Here is a 26,482-nt window from a genome sequence, read left to right as displayed (position 1 = left end):
TCCACTAGTGTTAACAGAACTTGGTTATAGTCATAACCTAACGTTAAAGAGCACCTACGGGAGGCTGCAATTCGAAACTGGCCACCGTAAATGCCCAAAACCCCCACCACCTCCTAATAGACAGTCTCCTCCCCACCGCATGTATATATTCCCTCCCCGCCGTATGTATATTTCTCTCCCACCCACCCACCCCCTCCTAATGTACAGTCCCCTCCCCATCATATGTATATACTCTGTCAGGATCTAGGGGTAACAGTACTGTATATTTGAATACCGTTTATGTCACAAATGTATCAGTACTAAATACCTATATGTCCCTATGTCATAAATGTCATGTATGTTGTGTATGTCATAAATGTCTATATGAATTGAAAATGGGGGACCCTGATGGAAACAAGACAAACGTCTTTCTCAAGTCTGCATCCCCTTAACAATTGTATGTATTGAGCCGTACTGTATTGTACCCATTCTGCAATCTGTTAAATAAAGTTATATATCGTATTTGCTTTTGCGTCCCGCTCTGAGCCTTATGAGATACGCCTTATCTCCTATGATACCTATTGTATCTCCAACGAAACAACTACATGCACCCCACCTGTATGGGGCCCCGCCCCTATGGTGGCACAGCCCATATAACCATGACTCTGGTCACCAAACGCCCTTCCTCTATTTTCGTCCCAGCGTACTGGCTGGGTGCACCATACGTTAACTAGCAGGATGAAAAAGATCAGAGTCATAATGTTGAAAGCTTACCGGAGGTTGCTGGCCCCTGGCATCTTCGACGCATGTTTTCGGCGACACGACGGGCCTATGTTGATGTTCCTCGTCTAATGACAGCAGATCGAGGTTCAGCTGTACAAGATTGGCTGTCGGGCCAGCTTGTACTCAGGTAGGCCCTGTGTCTTCAGGCATGGGTATTAGTGTTAGTAATGCTGGTTTGTTTTGTTACACAACCATGTTGTGTGTTGGCGCCGGGGGCAGGATGGTTTGGTGAACGTTCACTGCAGGGAACGGTTTCCAAGCTGTCTTGGGCGTGCTACTAAACATCTAATGCTATGCTACATGCTATCGCTAATGCCACATGCTATTGCTACTGCTAACTGCTACGCTGTTCTAATGTCTCCGCCGTGAGATGTTGTCACTTCTCCCTCCTCTTGCCCGGTTCATCAATGAAGGTCAGTCGGTAGCTGTTGTGGTTTTTTTTGCTGAATCCTATTTACCTTTTTTCGGGTAAATGGGTTGACAACAGGGTAGGCCGTGGCTAGGTATCCTAGCCAGGTATGTTACCTTGTGTTCCGGCGGGGTCTATGGAACGGTGTCCCCATCTGGGGCGATGCGTGAGCTCGGCGGTGTAGCAGTAGAGCTATATTACTGCAGGATGGGACTTAACGGCGGGTTATGGCTCAGCTGGCTAGTTCCTATCCACATTGGCGTCGGGTAGTGGGGCTATGGGTCCAGCCGACATGGTAAACATGTTGCGTGTCTGTGCGCAGGCGTTGTTGATCTGGGTCCCACATTGCCTCACGCTAGGCTGTAGTAGTATAGGGGCAGGGCCGCCTGGGAGAAATGTGAGGCCCTGGGCGAATTTAAACGCGAGGCCCCCCACCCCCTGAGGCAGCCCTGTGTAGTGGGCTATTGTTTCGTTCTGTCACTCTGCTATGAGAAGGTCTGTCTTGCTACAGTTTTCTCTCCTCTCAACCATTCATACTGATGGTCAATCGGTATACTGGGGGAGTAGTGCGGGGGGGGCTTTGTTTACCTTTTTTGGTAAATGGGCTAAGCTAGGGCTGGTGTGCTGTTGTGAATATTTTGAATGAAGGCGGGACTAGTTCGCTCTGGTCCGCCTCTCCTTAACGTTGTGTGTATGGGTTTGCTCATTCTACAGTATTTTGTGGTTTAGTTCTTTTATTCATTTAACCCTTTCATGGTGCACACCACAGTGGAGGTTGCTGTTTGCAACCACCACTGGTGCTCCGTGTTAACATCAGTCCTTTGTTTCTGACATATTGAAACAGTGCCCCGCCAGGCCGACGCCATGGGTGGGTCGGCCTGGCGAGTGGCTGGTGGGCTATTAAAGCTTGTACCGCCACGGTATGGAATTGGCAACGATTAGAACTGTGTTCGAATTGCTGTTTTTTTCTATTAAAAAAATGGTGTCTGGTGGCGGGGCCTTGAGGGCCAGCCGACGTCGACACATCGCGCGAGGTTGTTGACGTTATTAGCTTTGACCCAGCCGCAAGCTATAACCGCTCAGGGTTCCCCTCTCCGCAGGGGATTTTGGTCTTCTGCTGGAGCGCGGGCGGTATTGTCCTAGGCCCTACACCGCCTCACACTGCGCAGCCAGAAGGGGAGAGAGCACGGCCTCGTCAGCGGCGATGACGAGGCCCTCGACAGGCGGCCATGTTTTCCCCCGCCGGAGGTATCCTGGGCGTTGATTCGACAGGTGTCCACAAGGCCGACAGCCTTGGCGGCCGAGGGATCGGCCATGTAGGATGGGTTCGGCTTGAACAAACAAGCCGTCACCGTCCTGCCGCGAGCAGCCCGCTCTCCGATCACTCCCTTCCCCAACACCAGCGGAAAAAGTGGGCTCTGATTATTTCCTTTGGCTGCGGGCCGCGTGCCTTCGTTGATGCGCGGGCGGCCCTCCTTTCGCTTCTCATGGGGACAGGGGCTGACACCCAGTTGATGGCTGAGCCTGGGTCTGTCCGTGAGAATGTTGTGCTGTCAAGCGGCTCCCACACCTTGAACTGTGTTGGTTGAGCCTGGTGTTACGTCTGTCAACTTAAGTGTTGTCAGCAGGGGGGCTCGAAACCTTTTGAGGCACACAGTGCGGGCTTACCCGGCCTCGCCTTCGCCAGGCCAGGTATCATGTTGGTGCCTCCCACTCCTGAAATATTGGCAAGTGGTCGCAGCTCACATGATTTGGGGTGGTAGTAATATCACTGCAGGGCTACGGTGTGTAGGAACCCATGGGGGTCTTACACCTTGCATGTCCGGCTGCAGAACAACTCCTCAGCATGTTCTGGAGGGGTGTTCAGTGGGGGGGCTTTTTTCATCGGAAGCCCCCCGTATCAGACCGGCCCTTTCTGTCGGGGTTCCCCCTTGGGTGCGATTGCCTCGTGGGTGGTGTCAGGGTCAGATGTTCCGACACGGAACGCGCTGCTCGCACGGTTCCAGGGTTGGCTACGCACAGCGGGGGGACCGGGCCAACTATCTATAGTTCCTGGCGGACCTGCGCCACGTGACGGCGGGTGCGTTGGGAGTGTTGTCACATATGACTACGGCAGTACCATATGTCGAGGTGGATGGAGAGAACGCTGAGGCGGGGACTTGTGTTTACACAACCCCACCCGTTTTCAGGTTTGGTACAGACCCTATTGTCAGGGTCTCCAGCAGTGACAGCTCTGGTCAACGAGATCCAATCTCTGTGGACGAAGCAAGCCATCGTCGTGGCGTTCTCCTCCCGGTGTTCTCTGCCTGAGAAGAGGGAGGGAGGGAGGGGTGTAAGACCCAGGCTGAACCTGTCCCATGGGAAGGTTCAGCATTTTTTGGATCATCTCCTACCTGTTGAACACTGTCAGGTGAGGGTCTGGTTCTCCTCCATAGACCTGTAGGATGCGTATGCGCATCCCCGATCTTCCATCCTAGGGCTTACCTACGCTTCCTTTGCAGGGTTAGCGTATGAGTACCAGAGGCTGCCGTTCGGTTTTCTCTGGCTCCCCGCATCTTCACCAAGTGCGTGGAGGCCGCACTGGGGCCTCTGCGTCGTCAGGGGTTACGGAGTGTTCTGCCCTGATGACGTTCTGGTCCTTCGCGGTCAAGGTGGATCGTCAGGTCTCGTACCAGGCAGGTCTCTACCAGCCTGGGGTTGCTGTAGACTGGATGTAGAGTACTCCTCTTCCCAGTCAACGGTTGGAGGGCTATGGGCATCCATCTCAGAGCGTGTTGTCAACACGCTCGGGAGGTTCCGTCCTAGGACGGTTACGGCGCTGTCTCACGACGCCTCCCTCGCTGGTGACGGGTCGGGCCAACGCAGTAGGGGGCAGCTGGCAAACCATGCTGCCCGGTCTGCGCTACGTTCAATGTGTTGGTGTTGAAAGCGGTCCTTCTGGTCCACAAATGGTGTTGATCAGGACGGACGATACGACGTCAGTGTCGTGTATCGACAGACCGGGAGGAGTACGCTTCCCCTGTCTGCACCAGGCGGCGGGCGCCTGGCTATGGGCGTCCTCCATCTGCGCGGCCTGAGGGCTCCCCACGTCCCCGGCAGGGAGAATGTGGGTGCAGGTGTACTGTCGCGGGGCGGTCCTCATCCTGACGGGTGAGGATTACGTCTGGACATGGCCAGGCGGGTCTGGGGCCGATGCCGTGCCGCCAGGGATTCTTCCCCATACATCTGTTAGGTCAGTTGTTGGGACGGGTACGTTGAGGGGTGCAGGTTCTTGATCCTGATGGTGTTACCATCTGGAATGCGCATGCTCCCTCCACTGTCGCGCTTACGCGGGCAGATGACGTATGTTCCAAGTGTGGTGTAAGGCGGGGGGCCGGGACTCAGTCTCCTGCCCCCTGGATGCTGTCCTTAGTTACCTCCAGTCTCTCCTTGATAGACTGTCGGCTTCGACGGTGAGGGTAAATGCAGCAGCTATATCCTCCTATAATGAGGGGTTTGAGGGGATGTCTTGTTCAGCCACCCTCTTGTGAAGCGTTTTCCTGCTTGGCGCTCGATGCGTTAAGCCGGTGCAACGCTCCTTGGCTCAGACTTGGGATCTTCAATTGGTCCTCGGTCGGTTGTCCTTGGCCCCGTTTGAGCCGCTCGAGCAGGCGCCGTTGGGACAGCTGTCCTTCAAGACCGCGTTCCTACTGGCTGTCACTTCCGCTAAACGCGTAGGTGAGCTCTGTGCTCTCTCGGTACGTCCAGAGTGCCTGTCTTTTTGGACCGATTGCGGTGCCACTCTACGACCTAATCCTGCTTTCGTGCCTAAGAATATCCGGAGTTCCTTCCGCTCCCGGGATATTGTGGTTCAGGCGTTTCGTCCTCCTCCTCACACTAGTGAGTTAGATGCGGGCCTTCACCTGTCATGTCCAGTCCGTGCTTGGGGATTTACCTCAGCCGTACTCAGGACTTCAGGGTTACTGACCAGCTTTTTGTCTGTTACGGTGGGGCTCGTGCTGGTAAGGCACTGTCGGAGCAGCGCCTGTCCCATTGGTTGTGCGAGGGCATTACCCTCTGCTACACGTTGGCTGGGCAGGATCCCCCTGGGGGCGTCAGGCCGCACTCCACTCGTGGGGTGGCTGCTTCTGCCGCTCTCCTGGGTGGGACCTCGGTGGAGGACATCTGTGCTGCAGCTTCATGGTCCTCCCCGGGTCCCTTTGTAAGGTTTTACCTCATGGACATGACCGGGGGTTCTGTCTCCCAGGCGGTTCTGGGGTCTGTGGCCTTTCCTGCTTCCCGTCCTTTGGTCGGGTAGCAGGAGTGTATGGGTATGGGCCACAGTGTGTTGAGTCACACGTGGTTCCGCCTGTACGGTGTGTTCAAGGGGTTCTAGTTCCCTCTTGTTCACATTCAGGTGGAGTTGACTGTGCCCCCCCTTCATTAGGAAGGATGGGGTGACAGGGCTCCCCGCACCCCTTGATGTGGGCTTACGGGTCCTCAGGGGGTACATTTGTCGGGTCTCGCGTCCGCTCCTCCCCATATCTCATAAGGCTCAGAGCGGGACGCGAAAGCAAATACGATATATAACGATAGGTTATGTAGATAACCTAGTTATATTAGTATTGGCTGAGCGTCCCGCTCTGCGCGGCCCTGAGTTCCCTCTTGAGGGATCTTTTCCTGGGACGGGATTGGCGAGGAAGGGCTTTTGGTGACCAGAGTCATGGTTATATGGGCTGTGCCACCATAGGGGCGGGGCCCCATACAGGTGGGGTGCATGTAGTTGTTTCGTTGGAGATACAATAGGTATCATAGGAGATAAGGGGTATCTCATACGGCTCAGAGCGGGACGCTCAGCCAATACTAATATAACTAGGTTATCTACATAACCTATCGTTTTCATTCATTCATTCATTCACCAACCCCCATTATGCTGAGCTGTCTGTGACACATTCTGGGAGAGCCTTTAGACAACCCCCACTCAAGCTGTGAGAACAAACAACACCTTTCCAGGGGGTGACGGTTACACCGGGGAGAGAGAGGCTAAATTAAGCTGAGAAGCCTCTGTGAAACAAGACCAATGGGTAAAACTGATTGAATCCATACGATTACAGAATAGGAGACAAGCAGACTGTTACATCATCACCAAAACTGAAAATATCTGTTATAATCGCTAACAAGTAATGCCTTAAGTACATATATGACTAGAATGATTAGATCTTCCCACGCTCAGATTGGAAATCTGTTGACTTTAAATTCTATGTTAATGTGGTGATCACACCCCACTGGGAGCCGAGGACAGCTGGTCTGAACAAGGGCAGACCAGCCCAGACTTGTTAAGAGCAGAATGTACTTATAGTATGTTAGACTGGAACTAATTCAAACAATATCATATTAAAAGGTAACTGACTTATTAGATAAAAGAATATTTGAATGTCATTTAGAATGTCACCTGGTTATGAAAGTAATAATGTTATTTCACTCTTTTTGTAAAAGCTTTATATAATGTAAAACTTAGAACCATAAATTCAGTCTGGCAAAAGCAGGTTTGTGATATTTCATATAGGCAATTTGATATTAAAATATAGACAACGCCACATTGGGTTAATGCTGAATATATATGTAAACATTACATTATAGCTAAAGGTTCTAGTGTTAAAACTGTTAACTCATCGAGAAGCCACAGCCCAAAAGGAGGGGGCCAGGCAGACCCCCCCCCCCCCCTCTGTTGCTGCATGAAAACACACGGACAGGAGATCTTGGGACAGACGGCCCCCAAAGAATATTGGGGACAGAACACCATATATATAGAATGTAACTGATTGGCTATGAACCAAGTCAACTTATGACATCATTTTGAGTATATAGATGAGAACGCATTGTTAGAGAGAGCAGGCCAGACCCCCTGGGGTCTGCGTCCTCATCTCTACTGATCCACTGATCCACCCAGAGACTGCTGTTTGCCATTACATGTGAGTAAAATCATGGAAACCACTGTTGTTTAGAGTAAGGTAAAAGATTCCTATCTTAAGACCAGGTTTACTCATGGGTAATGCTCAGTATAGTCTCTCTTCATTGACATAACATGACTGCTATTTGTGTACAGACTTGTTTGATGTGTAAATCTCAACAATCCTTTTGTACAGCATGTTTTAATATGAAATCCCTGTATGTAAATGCTATATTCACCTCTTTGAGCCCCGCGGCAATAAACCATTTGAGTTGAACTATAGTTCCGTTGTCTGACTACACGTTTTATTCTCTACTGGCTATTTGGAGTCAGATGAGGACCATTCTATCATTCTGTGTCTTTCTTCCTTCTAGTTAGCAACCTCAATGCACTGTGAGTAACCCTTAGAAATGTACATAGAATATACCACACTTGCATTCCTTCAAATATATCATTAATCAATAAAACAGATATTGAAATACACTATGTAGCCTACTACACCAACACTGCAAACACTGCAAATGACAGTGGATAAATAAATAAGAACTAAAGCTAATCGCGTGGAAATAGATGTGTTTGAACAGAATGAACAGTAGACTTATATTATTCTAATTACTTGTTTCATTAGGATTTAGTAGATACTATATATATGCTCTGCCCTATACAGTAAGTACAGTACACATATTAACCTCTTCCACCTGTGGAATATTTTATGAAAATCCGCCTAAAATATATACCTAGGTAAATGGAATATTGCTCCACTTCTACAAGATCCATTTGCATATTCTTGGTATAGGTACATTTATGGACCTCAGGGAATGTATTCACAGTGTCAGAAATATTGTGTCTATTACTAGGCTTGCTTAAATTGTGATGAAACAAAGGAGAATATGAATTATGATTTTTCTTTGCATCTTTGACAGTGAATAACACCATGCTAATAATGACCAAACATTAAAAACTGCCACTGATCTCGTTCAGTACCTTCTTGAGATCATGTGTACAAAAAAATCTAAGGAAATGAATAAAGGGAAGATGATTAAACAGAAGGTTCTGTAGATACAGTACTGAATTCTCCCATCCGGACCGATGCAATTTGAAATATTATTATAGAATATAGAATAGGAGGCTTATAAATTACCTTATTATAGCCAATTCGCACATTTATATATATATATATATATATACTAGAGGTGGGCATAGATACATTTTTTGAATCTAGATTAATCTAGATTAAAATGGCTAAAAAAAAAAAAAAAAAACCTGCCGAAGGCATTCAAAATATGTGTGTTCTACCCAAATAATGACCAGAAGTAAGTCCTTACTTTTTCTTTCCTCCTTATGTTTCTCAGGCCATGTGGCCCATTACACCATGAGCCCATCTCCCGTTTCCAAAATGCATTACAGACTGTTTGAAAAAGCTGTTTTGCTATGATAATTGGTAATGAAATATCAAAATAATGTTCAATAAGATGTAGGCTACTTGTGTTTAATAAGTTGTTTTATTCAGAAGTTAACACAAATAAATAATATTACCAGTACAGTACAGTATCTAGCACACTCTCAGGAGCAAAACAGAAAGAATCATTTCAAACTTGAACTATGTGACATGGCTTGAATCAACTGCTCCAGTGGAGTTGCTCAGTGGCCAATGGTGTCAACTGTGGTTGTACTGGGCAGCTCCCAGGTGTGAATGGAACTGTGTGAATGTGAAGCAGGGCGTTCCTGAAAAAGAGCATCTGTGCTCAGCGAACCTACCCTGGGTAAAATTTTTTTTTTTTTTTTTTTTTTAGATTAATGCGTTAATTATATTATCGCGCGATACTAGTATAGCGTTAACGCAGCACGTTAACGCCGTTAACGGCCCAGCTCTAATATATACATATATTATCTTTCAAATGCCGAGTTCAATTTGGATTTAGTATCACCAGGTGTGCATAAGAACAGATAATGAAATCTACTGTAATCTACTGTACTTTTCTATTTTCCCCACAGTGCAACCGTTTTGAAACTAATTTCAGATCTAATTATTCCTACATGTTAACAATAGGGAAGAGAAACTTTCAATATTTGTCAAAAACCTTACCTTTTGTGGCTTATTATCCCGAATAATAACAGTTATTGAAATAATTCATACAGAACTCTGAACCTTGAACCCCATAGAACTTTAAGGGAAGTGTAGTTTTCCAAAATTCCAACGCAGAACCAGACCTGTGGAAGTCTGCTACAAAATGGCAGCAAAAAACTACAATTCCCATGGTTCAAAATATCCAAAATGGTCTCCCTCGCAAAATAGACTTGACCAAATCGAAAAGTTAAATCTATCTAATAACACTTTTAACCTATTGCTAAACTAACGTATTGATGATAATATACATTCTACATGCTGTTGTGACATGTTTATGATGTTTATACTTGAATACGTTTGAAATAAAAATCGCTACTTTTATACAACAGTCTGAAGAATATTGATTTATGACCAGATGTCATTTTGGGACCGGTAACGGTCCCATCGGGTGGAAGACACATATTAAGGCCGCCAGAGTTGGGCAGCGGACTGGTGGACTGTATCTGCGATCTCCTAATAAAACAAGTCATTACAATAATATAAGCCTACTGCGTTTATTCATTACGCATGTACAGAACTTGTCGTTGATTATGTCTCAGTCGGTTCCAAGAGAACTCTTCCAAGAGAACTCTTTGGAAAATATTCGGGAATGAGACCCATTGTACCTGATAACATCCTACCATCCTACCTGATCACATTCTACCATCATACATGATAACATCCTACATAATAACATCCTACCTGATAACATTCTACCATCATACATGATAACATCCTACCTGATAACATTCTACCATCATACATGATAACATCTTACCTGATAACATCTTACCTGATAACATCTTACCTGATAACATCTTACCTGATAACATCCTCCCATCATATCTGATAGCATCCTACCTGATAACATCCAACCTGATAACATCCTACCATCCCACCTGATAACATACTACCGGATAACATCCTAGTACCATCCAATCTGATAACATCCTAACATCCTACCGGATAACATCCTACCATCCCACCTGATAACATCCTACCATCCAACCTGATAACATCCTACCATCCTACCGGATAACATCCTACCATCCTACCGGATAACATCCTACCATCCTACCTGATAACATCTTACCTGATATCATCCTACCTGATATCAACCTACCTAATAACATCCTACCTGATAACATCCTAATATACTACCTGATAATATACTACCTGATAACATCCTACCTGATAACATCCTAATATACTACCTGATAACATCTTAATAATAATAATAATAATAATAATAATAATAATAATAATAATAATAATAATAATAATAATAATAATAATAATAATAATAATAATAATAATAATAATAATAATAATAATAATAATTTAATAATAATAATAATAATAATAATAATAATAATAATAATAATAATAATAATAATAATAATAATAATAATAATAATAATAATAATAATAATAATAATAATAATAATAATAATAATAATAATAATAATAATACCAAAGCGTAAGCTATTAACGAAATATAACGAAGGTTATTCTATAACCCTAGTTATATGAGTAATAGCGAGCGCTTTGCTCTATTGGAACTATCCCTTTAATCATATTCTAAAATGAAAATGTTCACCACGTGTACGACCTGCCCACCTGCCTGACCACTCCCACATCCTATATAAGTGGGGTCATGGCCACACCACAGCTCCTTCCCCAGTCTTTCACCACCAAAACGGAAGATCGTGGGGTCCTCAGTGAGTCAGAGCAAAGCGCTTGCTATTACTCATATAACTAGATAGAATAACCTTCGTTATATTTCGTTAATAGCTTACACTTTGCTCTATTGGAACACAAGAGCTGAGCAGAGCGTAAGCCTGACAGATGCACCCGCTGAGGTCCCCTACAGTGCATTGGTTTAGTGCATTTCCTATTTCCGGTTGCTACTGAGCGGACATGTTTGTGCGGACCTGTTCTCCCAAACTGGTAAGCAAATGACTGTTTTCATGTTTTCATTTTTACGTTATTTTTATTATTTTTATTTTTATTATTATTATTATTATTATTATTATTATTATTATTATTATTATTATTATTATTATTATTATTATTATTATTATTATTATTATTATTATTATTATTATTATTATTATTATTATTATTATTATTATTATTATTATTATTATTATTATTATTATTATTATTATTATTATTATTATTATTATTATTATTATTATTATTATTATTATTATTATTATTATTATTATTATTATTATTATTATTATTATTATTATTATTATTTTAAACATTGATCTTAACTGATCACTGTGACTTTATTGCTTTTATCGTTATATATGCCTATGTTTGTGTACAGCACTTTGAGCTACATGACATGTATGAAAGGTGCTTTATAAATACTTACTTACTTACTTACTACAACCATCAGAACCGGGGAGGATCCGGGCCCCCCCAGCGAGGGACGGGAGGGAGATCGGACCCGACTGTGCGAAGAGGGTTTAGCGCCTCAAACGCACAGGGTGAGCAGACCGTGGGACTTACCTTTGTTTAGAAGGACCCACGACTACTCAGACGCGCATCCCACATGCCACCAGGGAACGGACGTGAGCAAAACCCCCGTCACAGCCCCCAATATCGCGGGGTAAAAAAAAACCAACCCTGTGGCAAGGCCGTAGCAGCGGAGCGCGGAGGAGGTCCCAGCCTCAGGCCACCCAGAGGCTAGGACCCCCTAAAAAAAGGGGCCTGGTGAGGTCCATGAGGCCGTGGCATCGAGACCCCACCAGACGGTCACTGGTGACACCACCCCCCACATCGCCAGCGTATCGGACAGGGCCTAAACCAGGTGAAGGCCCTTCTCCCCTTGGCACGCCAGTCCGAAGCGCTCCCAAGAAGGCTTCCCCCCCACAATAACGTGGGGCCAGCCGGCGTGCCGGGGAGACAACCCTCCAAGGAGGTTGATCCCTCAATCCAGGCCGACAGGTCCCAAGAGTAGAACTCGACCTGCGCCCGGAGCACTGCGGACTAGACAGGCGCCTAAGGGGCTTACTGTAAGAACAGTATGCCGGCGGAAAGGGTGTTCCGGTATGCTGTGCACCATGTCACAATCTCCACGAACCCCGACCCCGCCAATTCATTAATCCCGCAGGGTCGAGGTTCAGAGAAAGAGTTTGACACAATTGGCAGACGTCATGAAAGATGCGGGGGCATACTCTCGGGCAGACGGGGTCAAGCCCGGCCTCAACCCGCGAGTCGACTCTGCTACCAACACACCGGGGAGACAACCACCCCCCTATGTTTATTATAACAGGAGGTGGGTGCTCCCTTAACCCACTAAGAAAACCCAGAAACACAACTGCGTGTATACACAAGCTATACAATGCAGTTCAAACGTTTCAGGTTTAAAAAGGGTTAACCCAGGCCAACAGGTTATTGAGGGCAAGGCCCGACCTGGGCCTGGCGGACCGGGACCTACACAGGGATGCATAGAGGCGTTGACAGAAGCAGCCTCCCCGACAGCCCCCTCCCAGCCCCGGTTTAACAGGGAGGGAGGGGTGAAACAAATGGAGAAGGACCAACCCCCTAACATCGTGCAAAAAGGTACAACACAGTATGGACCAATGCATGCCAGTTAAGGGCAACTCAAGGTGACATGTATATGACACACACATTCATGACATCAACCCCTGTGACGTCCGGCCCGACCTAGCATTTCGCCCCCGGAAAAGCACAGAGTCCCTCGGGGAACCAGAACCTGTCTGCGCCCCGGCGGACAACTGATCCGGTCCGGCACGACCAGGACCAGTCCCGTGCCCTAGTCACGCCACCGCCCCCAGTCCTAAGAGGGGGGTAGGTACGCGTGTCGATCCAAAACATCACAGAGGGCGCCACCAGCTCTTGGTGGCCCACCCAAAGGCGTGAACCACCCTGCCAATTTTTTATCTACTCATCTCACCCCGGAGATGTACGCAAGCCATCGAGTCTAACCTAGTGCACTGGCGCTCGGTAGAGACAAAAATCTCCTTCCCAGCCGACCGCATAAAAAAAGCCGTTTTTATGATGTTGGGCAACCAAGGCGCGCCGGACCCACAAAGCATATTCAATCATTGAAAAAACACCCTGGGCCAGCGCTGATCAGTCTCATAAGACCATACGCTGATTCATAAAACAGCGTATATGCTCGCAAAGAACCCGAGAACAGTGACAGCGAATTTCTAACAAGAAAGAGCCTCACAACGTCTCCCCTTGCTGTCTGGGATGAGCAGCAGGGAGCCGTTCTACAAAAGACACAGACACGGGTCCTCACATGACGAGCCTGGGAATAACAACGCGTCAGACCTCAACGTGAGTAAACAATTGAAAAAGGTTCATGTAACACATTGGACTAAGACTCTCTGAGGAGGAGGCTCTGAAACTCTGAGGAGGCTCCCTCACTGAGAGGGAGGTTCTGAAACCCAGAGGAGGCTCTGAAACTCCCTGAGGAGGAGGCTCTGACCCAATATACACTACTGGTAGGGAGCAGAGTAGAAGACAATTGTCTCTACTGGATTGCATCACCATCCTTTACAATGACAGCGGTCTGCAGCCAGTGGCGGCCGCTGCCGCTGGTGCCTTGTAGGTCGCAGTTCTCGTTAATAGGTCGAGTTGAAAATGTAATGCACTGAGATGCTCTGGAGCAATCTCTCTCTGTCTCTCGGATCAATCAAATCAAATAATTAACACATGTATGTTGTCATTTTAAACAACTCACCATTCATTCATTATGCATCAGCAGCAGCTAAATTAATGTTATAGTTCACAACACAGCAGCGCGTTTTGAATCGCTAGCCTATTAATTATCGTCTCAGCAAGCACAGTCGATACTTTTTTCCGTAGCCTCATTTCGCGGAGACAGCTGTGTATAGCGAGAGAGAGAGAGCGAGAGAGAGAGAGAGAGAGAGAGAGACTCACTGTTTAGTTGAAACGTCCAGGGCAGGAGAGCTTGATAAACGTGTATAATCCACTGTTGATGTATATCCACTGTCCACTGTCTCCAGACTGCATCCGCCATATAGCTTGTTAGCCAAGTGTTAGCTTGTTAGGCTGTTAGCACAACACAAGTACATTTCTTTGTCCATTTTTCCGCGTCGAACAGACTGCAAACTACCTGGCGTTCTATCGCCATGCTCTAAGACAAACTCTAACCTTAACCAACTTTGAAAGAGTGCCTAAGCTTAACCATCTAAAGAACTTGCAGTCACGGCACGCTCTGCTGCCTGCATTTCACAACAACACAACAACACAACTATCTCTCAGTCTCTCACCAACGGACCGGAAATTCCGGAATAAGCTAGAATTGGAACATTAGAAATTGGATTCGGCCAATCAGAGATCGTCTCTGTGAAATTCTGCTACGGAAAAAAATACTGGCGTCGGCCAATCAGAGAGCGTCTCCGCGAAATGCGGCTACAGACATTCTTGACGCTACTGGCTAGACCGCTTCAAATCGCGCCCGGATTCCAACATAATAGTCATATTTCAACGCACAACGCGTTACGCACTGATTGGCTTCGACGGATACAGCGATCAAACCGTGACGCGCACTCAGAGCGCTATTGCGTCTAGCCCGGGCCAAAAAAAAAAAAAAAAAAAAAAGTGATGTCACTTCCTGTTCAAGAAAACTAGTATTTTTTTATTTTATATAATAACGTTATATTGTGCATTGGAAACACAAACATACTTAAAATGAGTAAATGTTATTAATTTTAAACATGTTTATATTATTTATAGGGCTATAAAACTAAAAATGAAAAAGTTTTATTTTCTTCTTCTCTCTGATTTAACAGCAGTCAGCAGGTGGGTCGGCGCCCTTGCGCCCCTAGTGGCAGAGCCGCCACTGTCTGCAGCACAGGCCCTGTAACTCACGGACATGTCTCTTGGCCAATAAGAAAAACAGGCTTGTGTTTCATGGTCTCTCGAGCCTGGGAATAAAACCGCGTCATTCTGCTCTTCGTGTAAGAGCCAGAGAGACCACAACGTGAGTAAAACAATTGAAAAAGGTTCATGTTAACAATTGGACTAAGACTGTCTGAGGAGGAGGCTCTGAAAACTCTGAGGAGGCTCTCTCACTGAGAGGGAGGTTCTGAAAACTCAGAGGAGGCTCTGAAACTCCCTGAGGAGGAGGCTCTGACCCAATATACACTACTGGTAGGGAGCAGAGTAGAAAACAAATTGTCTCTACTGCATTGCATCACCTATCCTTTACAATGACAGCGGTCTGTAGTACAGGCCCTGTAACTCACGGACAAGCAAGAAAAAGCGCCTGTGATGTTTTCAAATGGCCGGGGGAAACCTGTGTCCCACCTATCCTGATTTGGTGTGGGAGACAGGAAACCCCCCCCCCCCCCCCCCCCCCTGTGACGAGAGAGAGAACACCCTCGACAGGGAGACTGATAGATAGAAAGGCACAACCTCTCGGCCAATCAGTTTCGTAAGGATATAACTATATCCGGGAGGGGGGAGGTTTATTTTATCCACCCCCTCACCACCTCACCCCTGATACGACGCCAAAAGAAAGCAGAGCCATGACACCAGTTGCATGGCGTGCCAGATGAAAGCACATACTTACCTGTAGAGTAAAAGCTTTACATCATGCATGCCAGCCACAGCCACCTCGTTTGTGTAAAAAACTGGCTTTATCCACAGCTCTGGTTTATGTGTGAAAAAAACTTGCCACCCGTTATTTTTATCATTACCCTTACACAAAGAAAAAATATCAAGCTAAAGAGAGGGACTCAAGGCCCTTGGTCATATGCCACTAACTCTGTAGGCTAACACCCAGACCAGTTGTGGACTCAATGCTACGTTTACCCAAATGTTACATGAAACACACACACACTAGGGCTGCAACGATTAGTCGACATAATCGACGACGTCGATCATAAAAACTCGTCGACGCAGAATGTTTGCGTCGATTAGTTGTTACATTTTTTTTTATAAAAAATTTAAAATTTTTATTTTTATTTTTTTTCACTACCTATCTTTGTGAAAGTGGCTTCTCAGCTCTGGTCCAGCTGAAGACAAAGCAGAGGAACAGATTGGACATTGAGCATGACCTCAGAGTTGCTTTGTCTACCATCACCCCAGACTTTGAGACTCTTGTCAGGAGCAAACAACATCCCCAGTTATCCCATTAGTTCCCTGGGATGTTAAGCTAAGAAGTCTGCTATATTTTTTTGTTTGTTATTTAAACACTTCCACTTTAATTTGTATTATTTAATTTATTTATCTTGTTATGAGTGATTGTTGTATTGTTCAAATACATTTTGATTTAAAGTTGCTTAAGATCCAAATTAAAATGTTTCATGAGTCATTATTTTAATTTGCTATGGTATCATCATGTTATGTTAAGTTAACTGTTAAGGCAGAGGGACTGGACAACAGGGTGACATTCACAGGTGTGCAGACTTGAGCATGTGAGGTAAAACATGCATTGGAGAAGGAGCCATGCCCACAGGAAGCAGAGATTGAGGGTGTGACAAAAATAATCGTTAGATTAGTCGACTAATCGAATGAAAAAATAATCGTTAGATTAGTCGACTAATCGAAAAAATTATCGACAGATTAGTCGATTACCAAAATAATCGTTAGTTGCAGCCCTACACACAACTTCTCATCATACAATAAAAAACCCCAGTTCACTTTTACCCACGTAAGAAGAACGCTGTTTTTAAGTAGAGAGAAGGACATAAGCCTTGGCCAAGTGCTAGAACTACAAGCCTTGCTAAGCTATACACAATAGTGACCGACACAATTTTCAAAGAAACTGCAAGCAAGACTCTCCACGCAAAACACTCCAAGCAAGAAAACGCAACCCCAGCATTTGTAGCTGTGAGTTCACATAGCACACGTCGTATCCCCCAAAATGCAGTGAGGTAACACACGTCTTGTTAAACAAAAAACACTGTTATTAACCACAACATTCTGGGGGGGGGGGGGGGGGGGGGGGGGGGGTGGGGCATAGTGTAATGTCCTACCTGACCCCCGGACGCAGGATGAATGGCCGCAACAAAAGGCTGGTCCACCACATCCTGCGGCCGGTCATGGTGCAGGCCGACGACATCTTCTGCCAGAGATGACGCCGAGTCAGAGCGCTCAGGGCCCGCTACTTCCCCATGGCTAACGCCAGCGGTTTAGCACAAGCTAACAGCTAACTCCAGGCTGACGGTTAGCATCAAACTAACGTTTCTAGCCTTAACGCAGCAGCAAGCTAACGGCTAGCACTCGTGTGTAATGTGAGGAATAGCGATGCAGGCCTGACCACTTCAGACAACCAACTGTCTCTTCTTCAGCCCACTCTTAAGAAAAAGGGGGCAGACAACACCCGTCCCTCTCACAGAACGGTGTTACCAGAGATATATAGCGGCGTCGGCAGCAAGCTCGCTTTCATGCGGGCTGCCACCACCTTGAGTTCGGGCTAAAAACACGCAAACTCGCATCCCTCACGCCGGGAGGATACACTCACTGTCTCCATAAGATAGGCGGGAGCCAGCATCCGGCGCGGCTAGCAGAGGGCATCCCTCCTCAGAGACTTGGGAATCGAACCCAGACTCGACTTGGGGCTCCCAGGAAAAACAAAGCCTCTGTTTCCGTGGGGCTTCAAACAGGAACCCCTCGTCCCCTCCATCCCGCGATGAAAAGGCAACGGAGGAATCCCCGCTTGGATCCGGCTGTTCTTCGGGGCCGCAAGCCTGCGCAGCCGACCCTGCACAACTGACACACCTGAGGCTCGCGTCGCGAGACACCACCCACCAGCCCGTCGGTCCAGCTGCACAGCCGGAGCACAACGCCGTCCGGGGAACTGCTCAGCGACGCACGCCCAAATGCGAAGCGCCGGTGGAGGTCAGAATGGATCATCATCCTCTAGTCTAGAGTCTCCGGTGGTGACGACATTGTCCTTTCTTTCTCCCGTAAATTAGTGAGAGAGGGAGAAACAAAAGACAATGCCAACACTGCTCCTATAACTAAACTAACTAATTTAACACTAAACTTAAAGCGGTGCTATGACACAGGCTTCGGTGGTGAAAATAGGGAAGGGGCTGTGGCAGGGCCGCCTCAGGGGGTGTGCGAGCAGTGCGGTGGCACAGGGCCTATTTTTTATTTATTTTTTATTTTTTTGCAAGGCCCCCTTCCCGCGAGGCCCTTTTTCATCACAGACCTAAAATCTAGTTTTGCTTATATGCTTATATATTTCACATTAGACACGTTTGTAGAATGTGTCTGACTTGTTCCTGGGTCTGCAGACATACTCACTATTGGAGCTCTGGGGCTCTGCAGCAGACATACTATTGGTTTCAACATAGGGAGTGGTTACATCATGTGTAGTACGCCGGCGTGCGTCAGCTGCGTTTGACTATTTCGCGTGTGCAGCTTTTGACTATTATGCTTAGTTATGCCAGCCAAGACGAAGAGGTCGGTCATTATCAGTCGGTCGGTCACCAAGGAACGTTGACGAAAGGCCTCTCGCTGGCGGGACAAATGGCCGGAGCCTTGTCATGGTGCAGTCGGGATATAGCCATGATGATGTCGGCTAGTAGCTAGCTTAGCTAAAGGCTAACTAGCGTTAGCTAACCTAGAGACAGCGCATGCAGCCAAGAGAAGAGGATGGTCGTTTGGCAGATGAACTTCGTCAACTCCACGCGGTTGTCTCCATCCTCTTGGACGTTTGGTGAGTTTTTAACCTATTCTAAGAACTCTATTCTATTCCCGCCGTGGATATCTCTCTCTCTCTCTCTCTCTCTCTCTCTCTCTGGAGCCAAACTGGCCGACTAGCTGTTGTAGTACTACTAGTAGCTAACGGTGTGTGGCCTGGTTTCAGTGGTAGCCGCATAGCTTGCTTCTGCGTTAGCTAATGGTTAGCGATAGCCGGGTTGAGCTAACTGTTAGCCAGTTAGCTGTTTAGCTACGACGTTAGCTGCCGGCTGCGCTCGGCTGCGAACGTTCGTTTGATGCTATCAGTTAGCCTAGAGTTAGCTGTTAGCTTGTGCTACGACTATTGACATTAGCCGTGAGAATAGCAGGGGGTTCTGGCACTCTGACTACGACATCATCTTTGACAGAAGATGTAGTCGGGCCTGCACTATGACAAGGCTCTGACCATAGCTTATTTTTGTCCCGCCAGCGAGAGGCCTTTCGTCAACATGGAGACCTGTGTTGCGGCCTTTCGCCCTGCGTTCCTTGGTGCAGGTAAGATTAATGAAAATGTCATGACATTACCCCACTCTTCCTTCCTTCCCCTCCCGAATGTTTTGTTAATAACCATGTTTTTTTCCAGGCAAAACATATGTTACTTCACAACATTTGGAGATACGACATGTGCTGTGTGTGAATTCATTGTCTTGGTCGTTTGTGTAGCTTGGGTAGCGTTGGGCCGTTGGCCAAAGCTGTGTGTGGCCTGGTGTCAGTAGCCTACCTGGCTAGCCTTTAGCTGATGTCGGCCATTGGCTCCTTGCTGCTTTGTTTTCTCTGGTATAGACCCTCCTCTCTTTGGATTTAAGTGTTGATCTTTGTCCTTTTGGATCTATGTATATTCATGTTGCCTTTGTGAAGTTATCTTTTCCTTCTGTTTTGTTCTTTCATTAAAAGTTGAATATCCTTTAGGGGTCATCTTTGCTTATCTCTCTCATACATGCTCTCTCTCTAACACACACACACGACAAACACACATGATCTCTCTCTCTCTCTCTCTCTCTCTTTCTAACACACACAGTCTGCCTATGGCGGCCTTTCTCGATGGCTAGGCTGTGCTCGCTGAGTCTGTACCTAGTCAAGGATCTTCAGTCACAGTGCTCAGGTATTCTGCCACTGTGTACTCTCTGTTTAGGGCCAAATAGCATTTCAATTTCTTTCCAATGTCTCTCTCTCTGTACACTGTATATTGACTGTAGAACGGGAGCTCTCTCTCGCTCTCTCTCTTGCTATATGTTGACTGTATCATGCCCAGCCTCGGGCAGCGCTATTATTTAAGAATATGTTGACTGTAGGGGGCTCGCGTTTAAATCTCGCACAGGGCCTCGCATTTCTCCCAGGCGGCCCTGGGCTGTGGTGTGGCCATGACCCCGCTTATATAGGAGCGGATGTGGGAGTGGTCAGGCAGGTGGGCAGGTCGTACACGTGGTGAAAACTTTCATTTTAGAATATGATTTTTTTTTGATCCACTTTTTCTCCCACTTTTTATTTTTCTCCCATCCCAATTTTCATATCGTCCAATTCAACCCTCCCCTGTCTTCAAACGTTGTTTCATGCCTCCCACAAGCCGGCTGCAATGTGGACTAAGTCATACATAGCACGAGTCCCCTCCGATACTCGAGGTAACAGCCGTCGCATGCTCGATCTTTCAGCGTCGGGGGTCTGGGCTTTGGGGGGCCCCGCCCCCATCGCTTCTTGATTCTACTGCGCAGGCGCACCAACCGACCTGTAGGAGTCGCTGTCCACAACGCCCGATCCCCACCCTTCAGTTTCCCTCCCCGTAATACTGCCAATGTGTATTACTGTGGACGACCAGCTAAACTGAAAGCAATGTGGAGAGCGGGGCTCGAACAGGAGGCAACCTGTTCGAGCCCAGTCTCCAGCATTCGTTGCGAGCGCCTTGCCCACTGCGCCACGTAGCCGCACCATTTTAGAATATGATTAAAGGGATAGTTCCAATAGAGCAAAGTGTAAGCTATTAACTAAATATAACATCCTACCATCCTACCTGATAACATCCTACCTGATAACATCCTACCATCCTACCTGATAACATCCTACCTCATAACATCCTACCATCCAACCTGATAACATCCTACCTGGATAACCGTTGTCGTCAATGTCAGTCCCTCCCCTTAGCATGAAGCCAAAGGCTGGCTGGTTACTAGACAACGGGCTGTCAATCACCTGGGAGGGCGTGGCCAAGATACCATCACTATTACCTAGATACACAAACACCTGGCCCCGCCCTCCCTTGCCCGCCCATGGAGCTCCTACTGCTACATCTGGAGAGACAGAGAGAGAGAGAGACAGAGAGACAGAGAAAGAGAAAGAGAGATTCTATTTGAGTAAAAGTAGAGAAGGCTGGCTGTCGGAATGTTAATAAGTGGTCCAGTTATGCTGGTCTGAGTAAAGGTTATGTTAAAGTGGTATGTGGTCCAGTTAAGCTGCTCTGATTAAAGGTTATATTAAAGTGGTGTGTGGTCAGTTCTGCTGGTCTGATTAAAGGTTACAGTATGTTAAAGTAGTATATGGTCCAGTTATGCTTTTTTTTTTTTTTTTTTTTTTTTTTATTATTGCAAAACAAAACTTATTAAAAGTCAGTACTCAACACACAATGTATAATGAAACTTTCAGTAAAGGTGGTTAAAATATATGCAAGTACAGAAACAGGATAAAACAAAAATAGTCAATAATAACATTTTAAACCGTATACCGTGTATATCCAGCGAAGTTACAATTATATAAATGTTAGTATATAATATACCCCGAATACCTATTTTCTAAAACCCTACACACATATGCTCCAGCTCAAATCCCCCCTCCCGGACCCCCTCTTGGATAGTACCTCTATTATCCCTCACTCCTAACCAGACATCATCATTATAGGCTATTACCAGTTATGCTTTTTTGATTGCATCCTCTTGGAGTTGACAGGCTTCAAATTTTAAAGTACATAATCTTCATACATTTTTGCCATGTTTTCTATGCAAAATATTTTTCTTCAAGTAACTATAGTAACTGATGGGTTCAGTGGAGTAAAAGTGCAAAGAGTACAGTACTTGAGTATAACTACTTAGCTATTTCCACCACTGGTAATAGGTAGTGTGACTTCGTTCCATCTCTGTTGTAATTGGTAGTCAGACAGTGTGATTTAGTTATATCTCTATTGTAATAGGTAGTCAGACAGTGTGATTTAGTTATATCTATGTTGTAATAGGTAGCCAGACAGTGTGGTTTAGTTATATATCTGCTGTATTACATACTGTATCTATTTACATACTGTTGCAAAGTTTACAACCTTTATCTCCAACGTTTCACTCAAGTTGTATGTGTTTTAATGTGTCTGATTTGTTATCCTTGCTCTTTGCCTCGTATTGTTGTGATTTTATATGCTGTGTGGTTGTATATGCTATTTTTCTTCCCTGTATCTTAAATTTCTGTATGTAAACTCAATGTGACTGTGAGGTTTTGAAATTAAATTAAATGTATGTGGATATAAATAAATCACTCAAGTGTGTGTGTGTGTGTGTGTGTGTGTGTGTGTGTGTGTGTGTGTGTGTGTGTGTGTGTGTGTGTGTATGCTAGATATGTGTGTGTGTGTCACCTTGGTAACCATCCATGTCCAGGTCTCCCAGGGCTGTGAGGGCGGAGCCAAATCGTCCATACAGGGTGGAGCCAATCAGTGATTGGTCGGGACGGGAGGGGAAGGGGGCCTTTCTTCTCTGAAGGTAAACATTCACCTACCGGAAAACAGAGAAAGTTCAAGTTCAAGTTCTTCAAGTTCTTTAATAGTTGTCATACAGAAGTACAGAATACTTTCATACAAAATGCTTCTTACTGTTACGCTCCAGAGACTGTGCTAGACAAGATAGTATCAAATAACATAATAACATAATATAGCATGAATTTAGAAGAAGAAAATGAGGTCACAGTTGTTCGGTATAGACATATGTACAATGTTCTGAGTTACCATATAATATACAATACACAAAGAGAGAACTGTTAAATGTGGTGCTGAACTCAGTGCTCTGGAGAGAACTGTTAAATGTAGTGCTGAACTCAGTGCTCTGGAGAGAACTGTGAAATGTGGTGCTAAACTCAGTGCTCTGGAGAGAACTGTGAAATGTGGTGCTGAACTCGGTGCTCTGGAGATAACGTAAGGTTATGTATATAACCAAGTTCTATGAATACTGATGACACTCAGCGTCATTCTGCACTAACCTCACTTGGTGCACAGCACTGAATAAAAAAACTCCACAATGTACCTTTACATACCGACATCCGTCTGGCCACACCCCTATCCGCTTACCTTCATAAGCAGGTGTGTGGTCACCTACTCGCCTCCTTCCCAAACTTTCACCACAAGGCGAGGTCAAGGGCCGCAGTGGCGTCATAGAACTTGGTTATATACATAACCTTACGTTCTATTTCATACTGGTTTCCGCTCAGCGTCATTCTGCACAACAGGAGCTGAGCGGAAGCCAGAAGCTCGACAAATGTACCCCGCTGAGGTCCCCCACAACCATCAGACCGGAGAGGACCGAGCCCCCCCCAGATACCCTCCCTATTGGAGGACGGGAGGGAGACGGATCCGACCGTGCAAAGAGGAACTCGAGCAACTCAACGCACAGGGTGAGCAGACCGTGGCTTGACCCCACGACTACGCACACGCACAACCCGCATGCCACCAGGGAACGAACGGAAGGAACAAACCTCGTCACTGCCCCCAAAATCACGGAGTCAAGAGCAAACTCAACCCCGTGGCAAGGCCGTAGCAGCGGAGCGCGAAGGAAGACCCAGACCCCCTGAAGGGACTGGATCCCCTGGAAAACGGGGGCCCGGAGAGGTCAATGACGCCAAGCATCAAGACCTCACCAGGCGGTCACTTAGTGACACCGCCCCCCACATCGCCAGCGTATTCGGACAGGGCCCCTCCAAGAGCGGGCCCTTCTCCCCACTAGTAGCACACTGACCCTGCAACACAGGCAGTCAGCATGGCCGTAACTTGAAGCACTCAAAAGGCTAACCATAACGGAAGCAGGCAGCGCACCGGGGAAACCAGGCAGCAGGCTTTAGACCCGAGCCTGGAGCACTGCGGACGAGACAGGCGCCAAAGGGGTCAACTGAAAACAGCACCCCGGCGGAAGGGGCGTATGCTGGTATTGTTGCGCACCATGGCAAAGCTTCCATAAAAAAAAAAACACCCAGAGGGGTCGAGGCAGAGAAGGCTGACACGATTGGCAGACGTCATGAACGTGCAGGGGCACACTCAACCGGGTAACCCGGGAGTTGACTCTGCTCCAACACACCAGGGAATCAACCACCCTCTTGGTACCACATACGGTGGTTGTTCCTATAACCCCTCAAGAAAAAACTCCAAAACACACCTGCAGGTATACACCAGCTATACCGCAGTACAAGTGTTTCAGTTTCCAAAAAAGGGTTATTCCAGGCCTACGGGTCAACGAAACATTACTTCGGACCGGGCCCGGCGGCTCGGGAAGCACACAGGGCTACCAGAGGAGGTCCAGAAGACCACCCCAACAGCCCCCTCTTCGCCATGCATGAGAGAGGAGCGAAAAGAATGGAGAACCAGCCCCTTTACGATAGTGCAGAGTACAACATGTACCCAACAAAGGGTCTCCATAACGCCTAACCCTGTGACACCCGGGCCGACCCGGCATTTTTCCCCCTGAAAAAAGCACAAGTCCCTCAGGGTACCAGAACAGCAGATCTGCGTCGCCGGCGGACAACGGGTTAACTGACCTGGACCAGCGCGACCAGAACCAGTCCCGTGCCCAGGGCCGCCTCAGGGGGTGTGCGAGCAGTGCGGTCGCACAGGGCCTCGCGGGAAGGGGGACCTTGCACAATTTTAAAAAAATAAAAATAAAAAAAAATATTTTTTATTTATTATTTTTTTTATTTATTTTTTATTTTTTGCGAGGCCCCCCTTCCCGCGAGGACCTTTTTCATCACAGACCTAAAATCTAGTTTTGCTTATATGCTTATATATTTTACATTAGACACGTTTGTAGAATGTGTCTGACTTGTTCCTGGCTCTGCGGCTCTGCAGATACACTATTGGCTCTGCAGATACACTATTGGAGGCAGCTCTGAGGCTCTGCAGCAGAATTGGTTTCAATGAGGGGAGGGGTTACAGGTAAGGTAGAGTCTGACTATTTCGCACGTGCAGCATTGGAGGTTATGCCAGCCAAGATGAAGAGGACATCGTTCGGCAGATGGACTGAAGATGAAAGTTGTTGCATGTTAGACAGTTCAGTCAGGCTAGCCATCCCGGCTAAAGACAGGAACAGCTAGTTAGCTTTAGCTACGTTATAATATTGAGTGCTAACGTGTGGTTCAGTCGGGATATAGCCATGATGATGTCGGCTAGTAGCTAGCTTAGCTAAAGGCTAACTAGCGTTAGCTAACCTAGAGACAGCGCATGCAGCATTGTTATGCCAAGATGAAGAGGACGGTCGTTTGGCAGATGAACTTCGTCAACTCCACGCGGTTGTCTCCATCCTCTTGGACATTTGGTGAGTTTTTAATGCACTCTATTCTATTCCCGCCGTGGATCTCTCTCTCTCTCTCTCTCTCTCTCTCTCTCTCTCTCTCTCTCTCTCTCTCTCTCTCTCTCTCTCTCTCTCTCTCTCTCTCTCTCTCTCTCTCTCTCTCTCTCTCTCTCTCTCTCTCTCTCTCTCTCTCTCTCTCTCTCGGGAGCCAAATGGGCCGACTAGCTGTTGTAGTACTAGTAGCTAAAGGTGTGTGGCCTGGTGTCAGCACCTGGTGCGAGGGAGGTGAGCTTGGTGTTTCATTATGAGAATATCTCCATGCTCAAGTCGGCTATAGTCCGCGAGGGACTTGTTGCCGGCACCGCTATGGTAAACACTGTGACGACCCCCACTCTACCTGCTAAATGGAGAGTTTGACTCACCAGGAAGCATGGTGGAGTGGGTGGCTCGTTAACTGTATGAGACTCACCTGTGCAGAGCAGAGCTGCCTGCACCTCAATATATGTGTCTCTGTCTAATTCCCTCTCTGTCTGCTTTCTCCACTCCCAGGCACAGGTTGTACCAACACCCAAGCTGCATCCTTTAACATATTGTAACACTGATACTTACACCAAACACACACCACAGCATATCTACTCACTCATCCACACACTGCACTCACCACTGATTCTAATACAAAACATTCCATGTGCTTATGTTTTTGTGTGGTTAGATAGGTTTAAATCATTCTTTGTTAAATTGTTATCACGTGTGGACTCCCTATTTGTCATAAATTACCTGTTTGTGACAACACCACTCTGTAGTGGGACGTGTATTGCCTTCTGTTTCCCTTCTCTCTTCGTATGAGAAGAGGAAAACACAGCGGCTGTCTGAAGTGTTGGCCTGTATTGCTTTTCTCACGTTGTACAGTTTTTCAGTGGTAGCCGCATAGCTTGCTTCTGCGTTAGCTAGTGGTTAGCGATAGCCGGGTTGAGCTAACTGTTAGCCAGTTAGCTGTTTAGCTACGACGTTAGCTGCTCGTTTTCGCTCGCCTGGGAACGTTAGCTTGATGC

The 26,482-nt window shown here is 46.7% G+C and overlaps 1 protein-coding gene across 1 annotated transcript in view; it reads right to left on the bottom strand.

Moving 5' to 3' along the window:
- The window catches only part of LOC311240544 (uncharacterized protein), a gene marked incomplete at its 5' end in the record, with an annotated part of 243,031 nt that overhangs the window by 95,339 nt on the left and 121,210 nt on the right, over positions 1 to 26,482 (bottom strand). Inside the window, 2 exons of the mRNA XM_084329122.1 lie at positions 21,012 to 21,197; positions 22,520 to 22,655. Coding sequence (XP_084185248.1) covers positions 21,012 to 21,197; positions 22,520 to 22,655 — 322 coding nt within the window. The remainder of the gene's footprint in view (positions 1 to 21,011; positions 21,198 to 22,519; positions 22,656 to 26,482) is intronic.

This window comes from Notolepis coatsorum (genome assembly GCF_963971535.1).
Source record: "Notolepis coatsorum genome assembly, chromosome: 14".
Classification (NCBI taxonomy): Eukaryota; Metazoa; Chordata; class Actinopteri; order Aulopiformes; family Paralepididae; genus Notolepis; species Notolepis coatsorum.
Note: the sequence above shows the minus strand (reverse complement) of the source record. Positions and strands in the feature narration are given on the sequence as shown.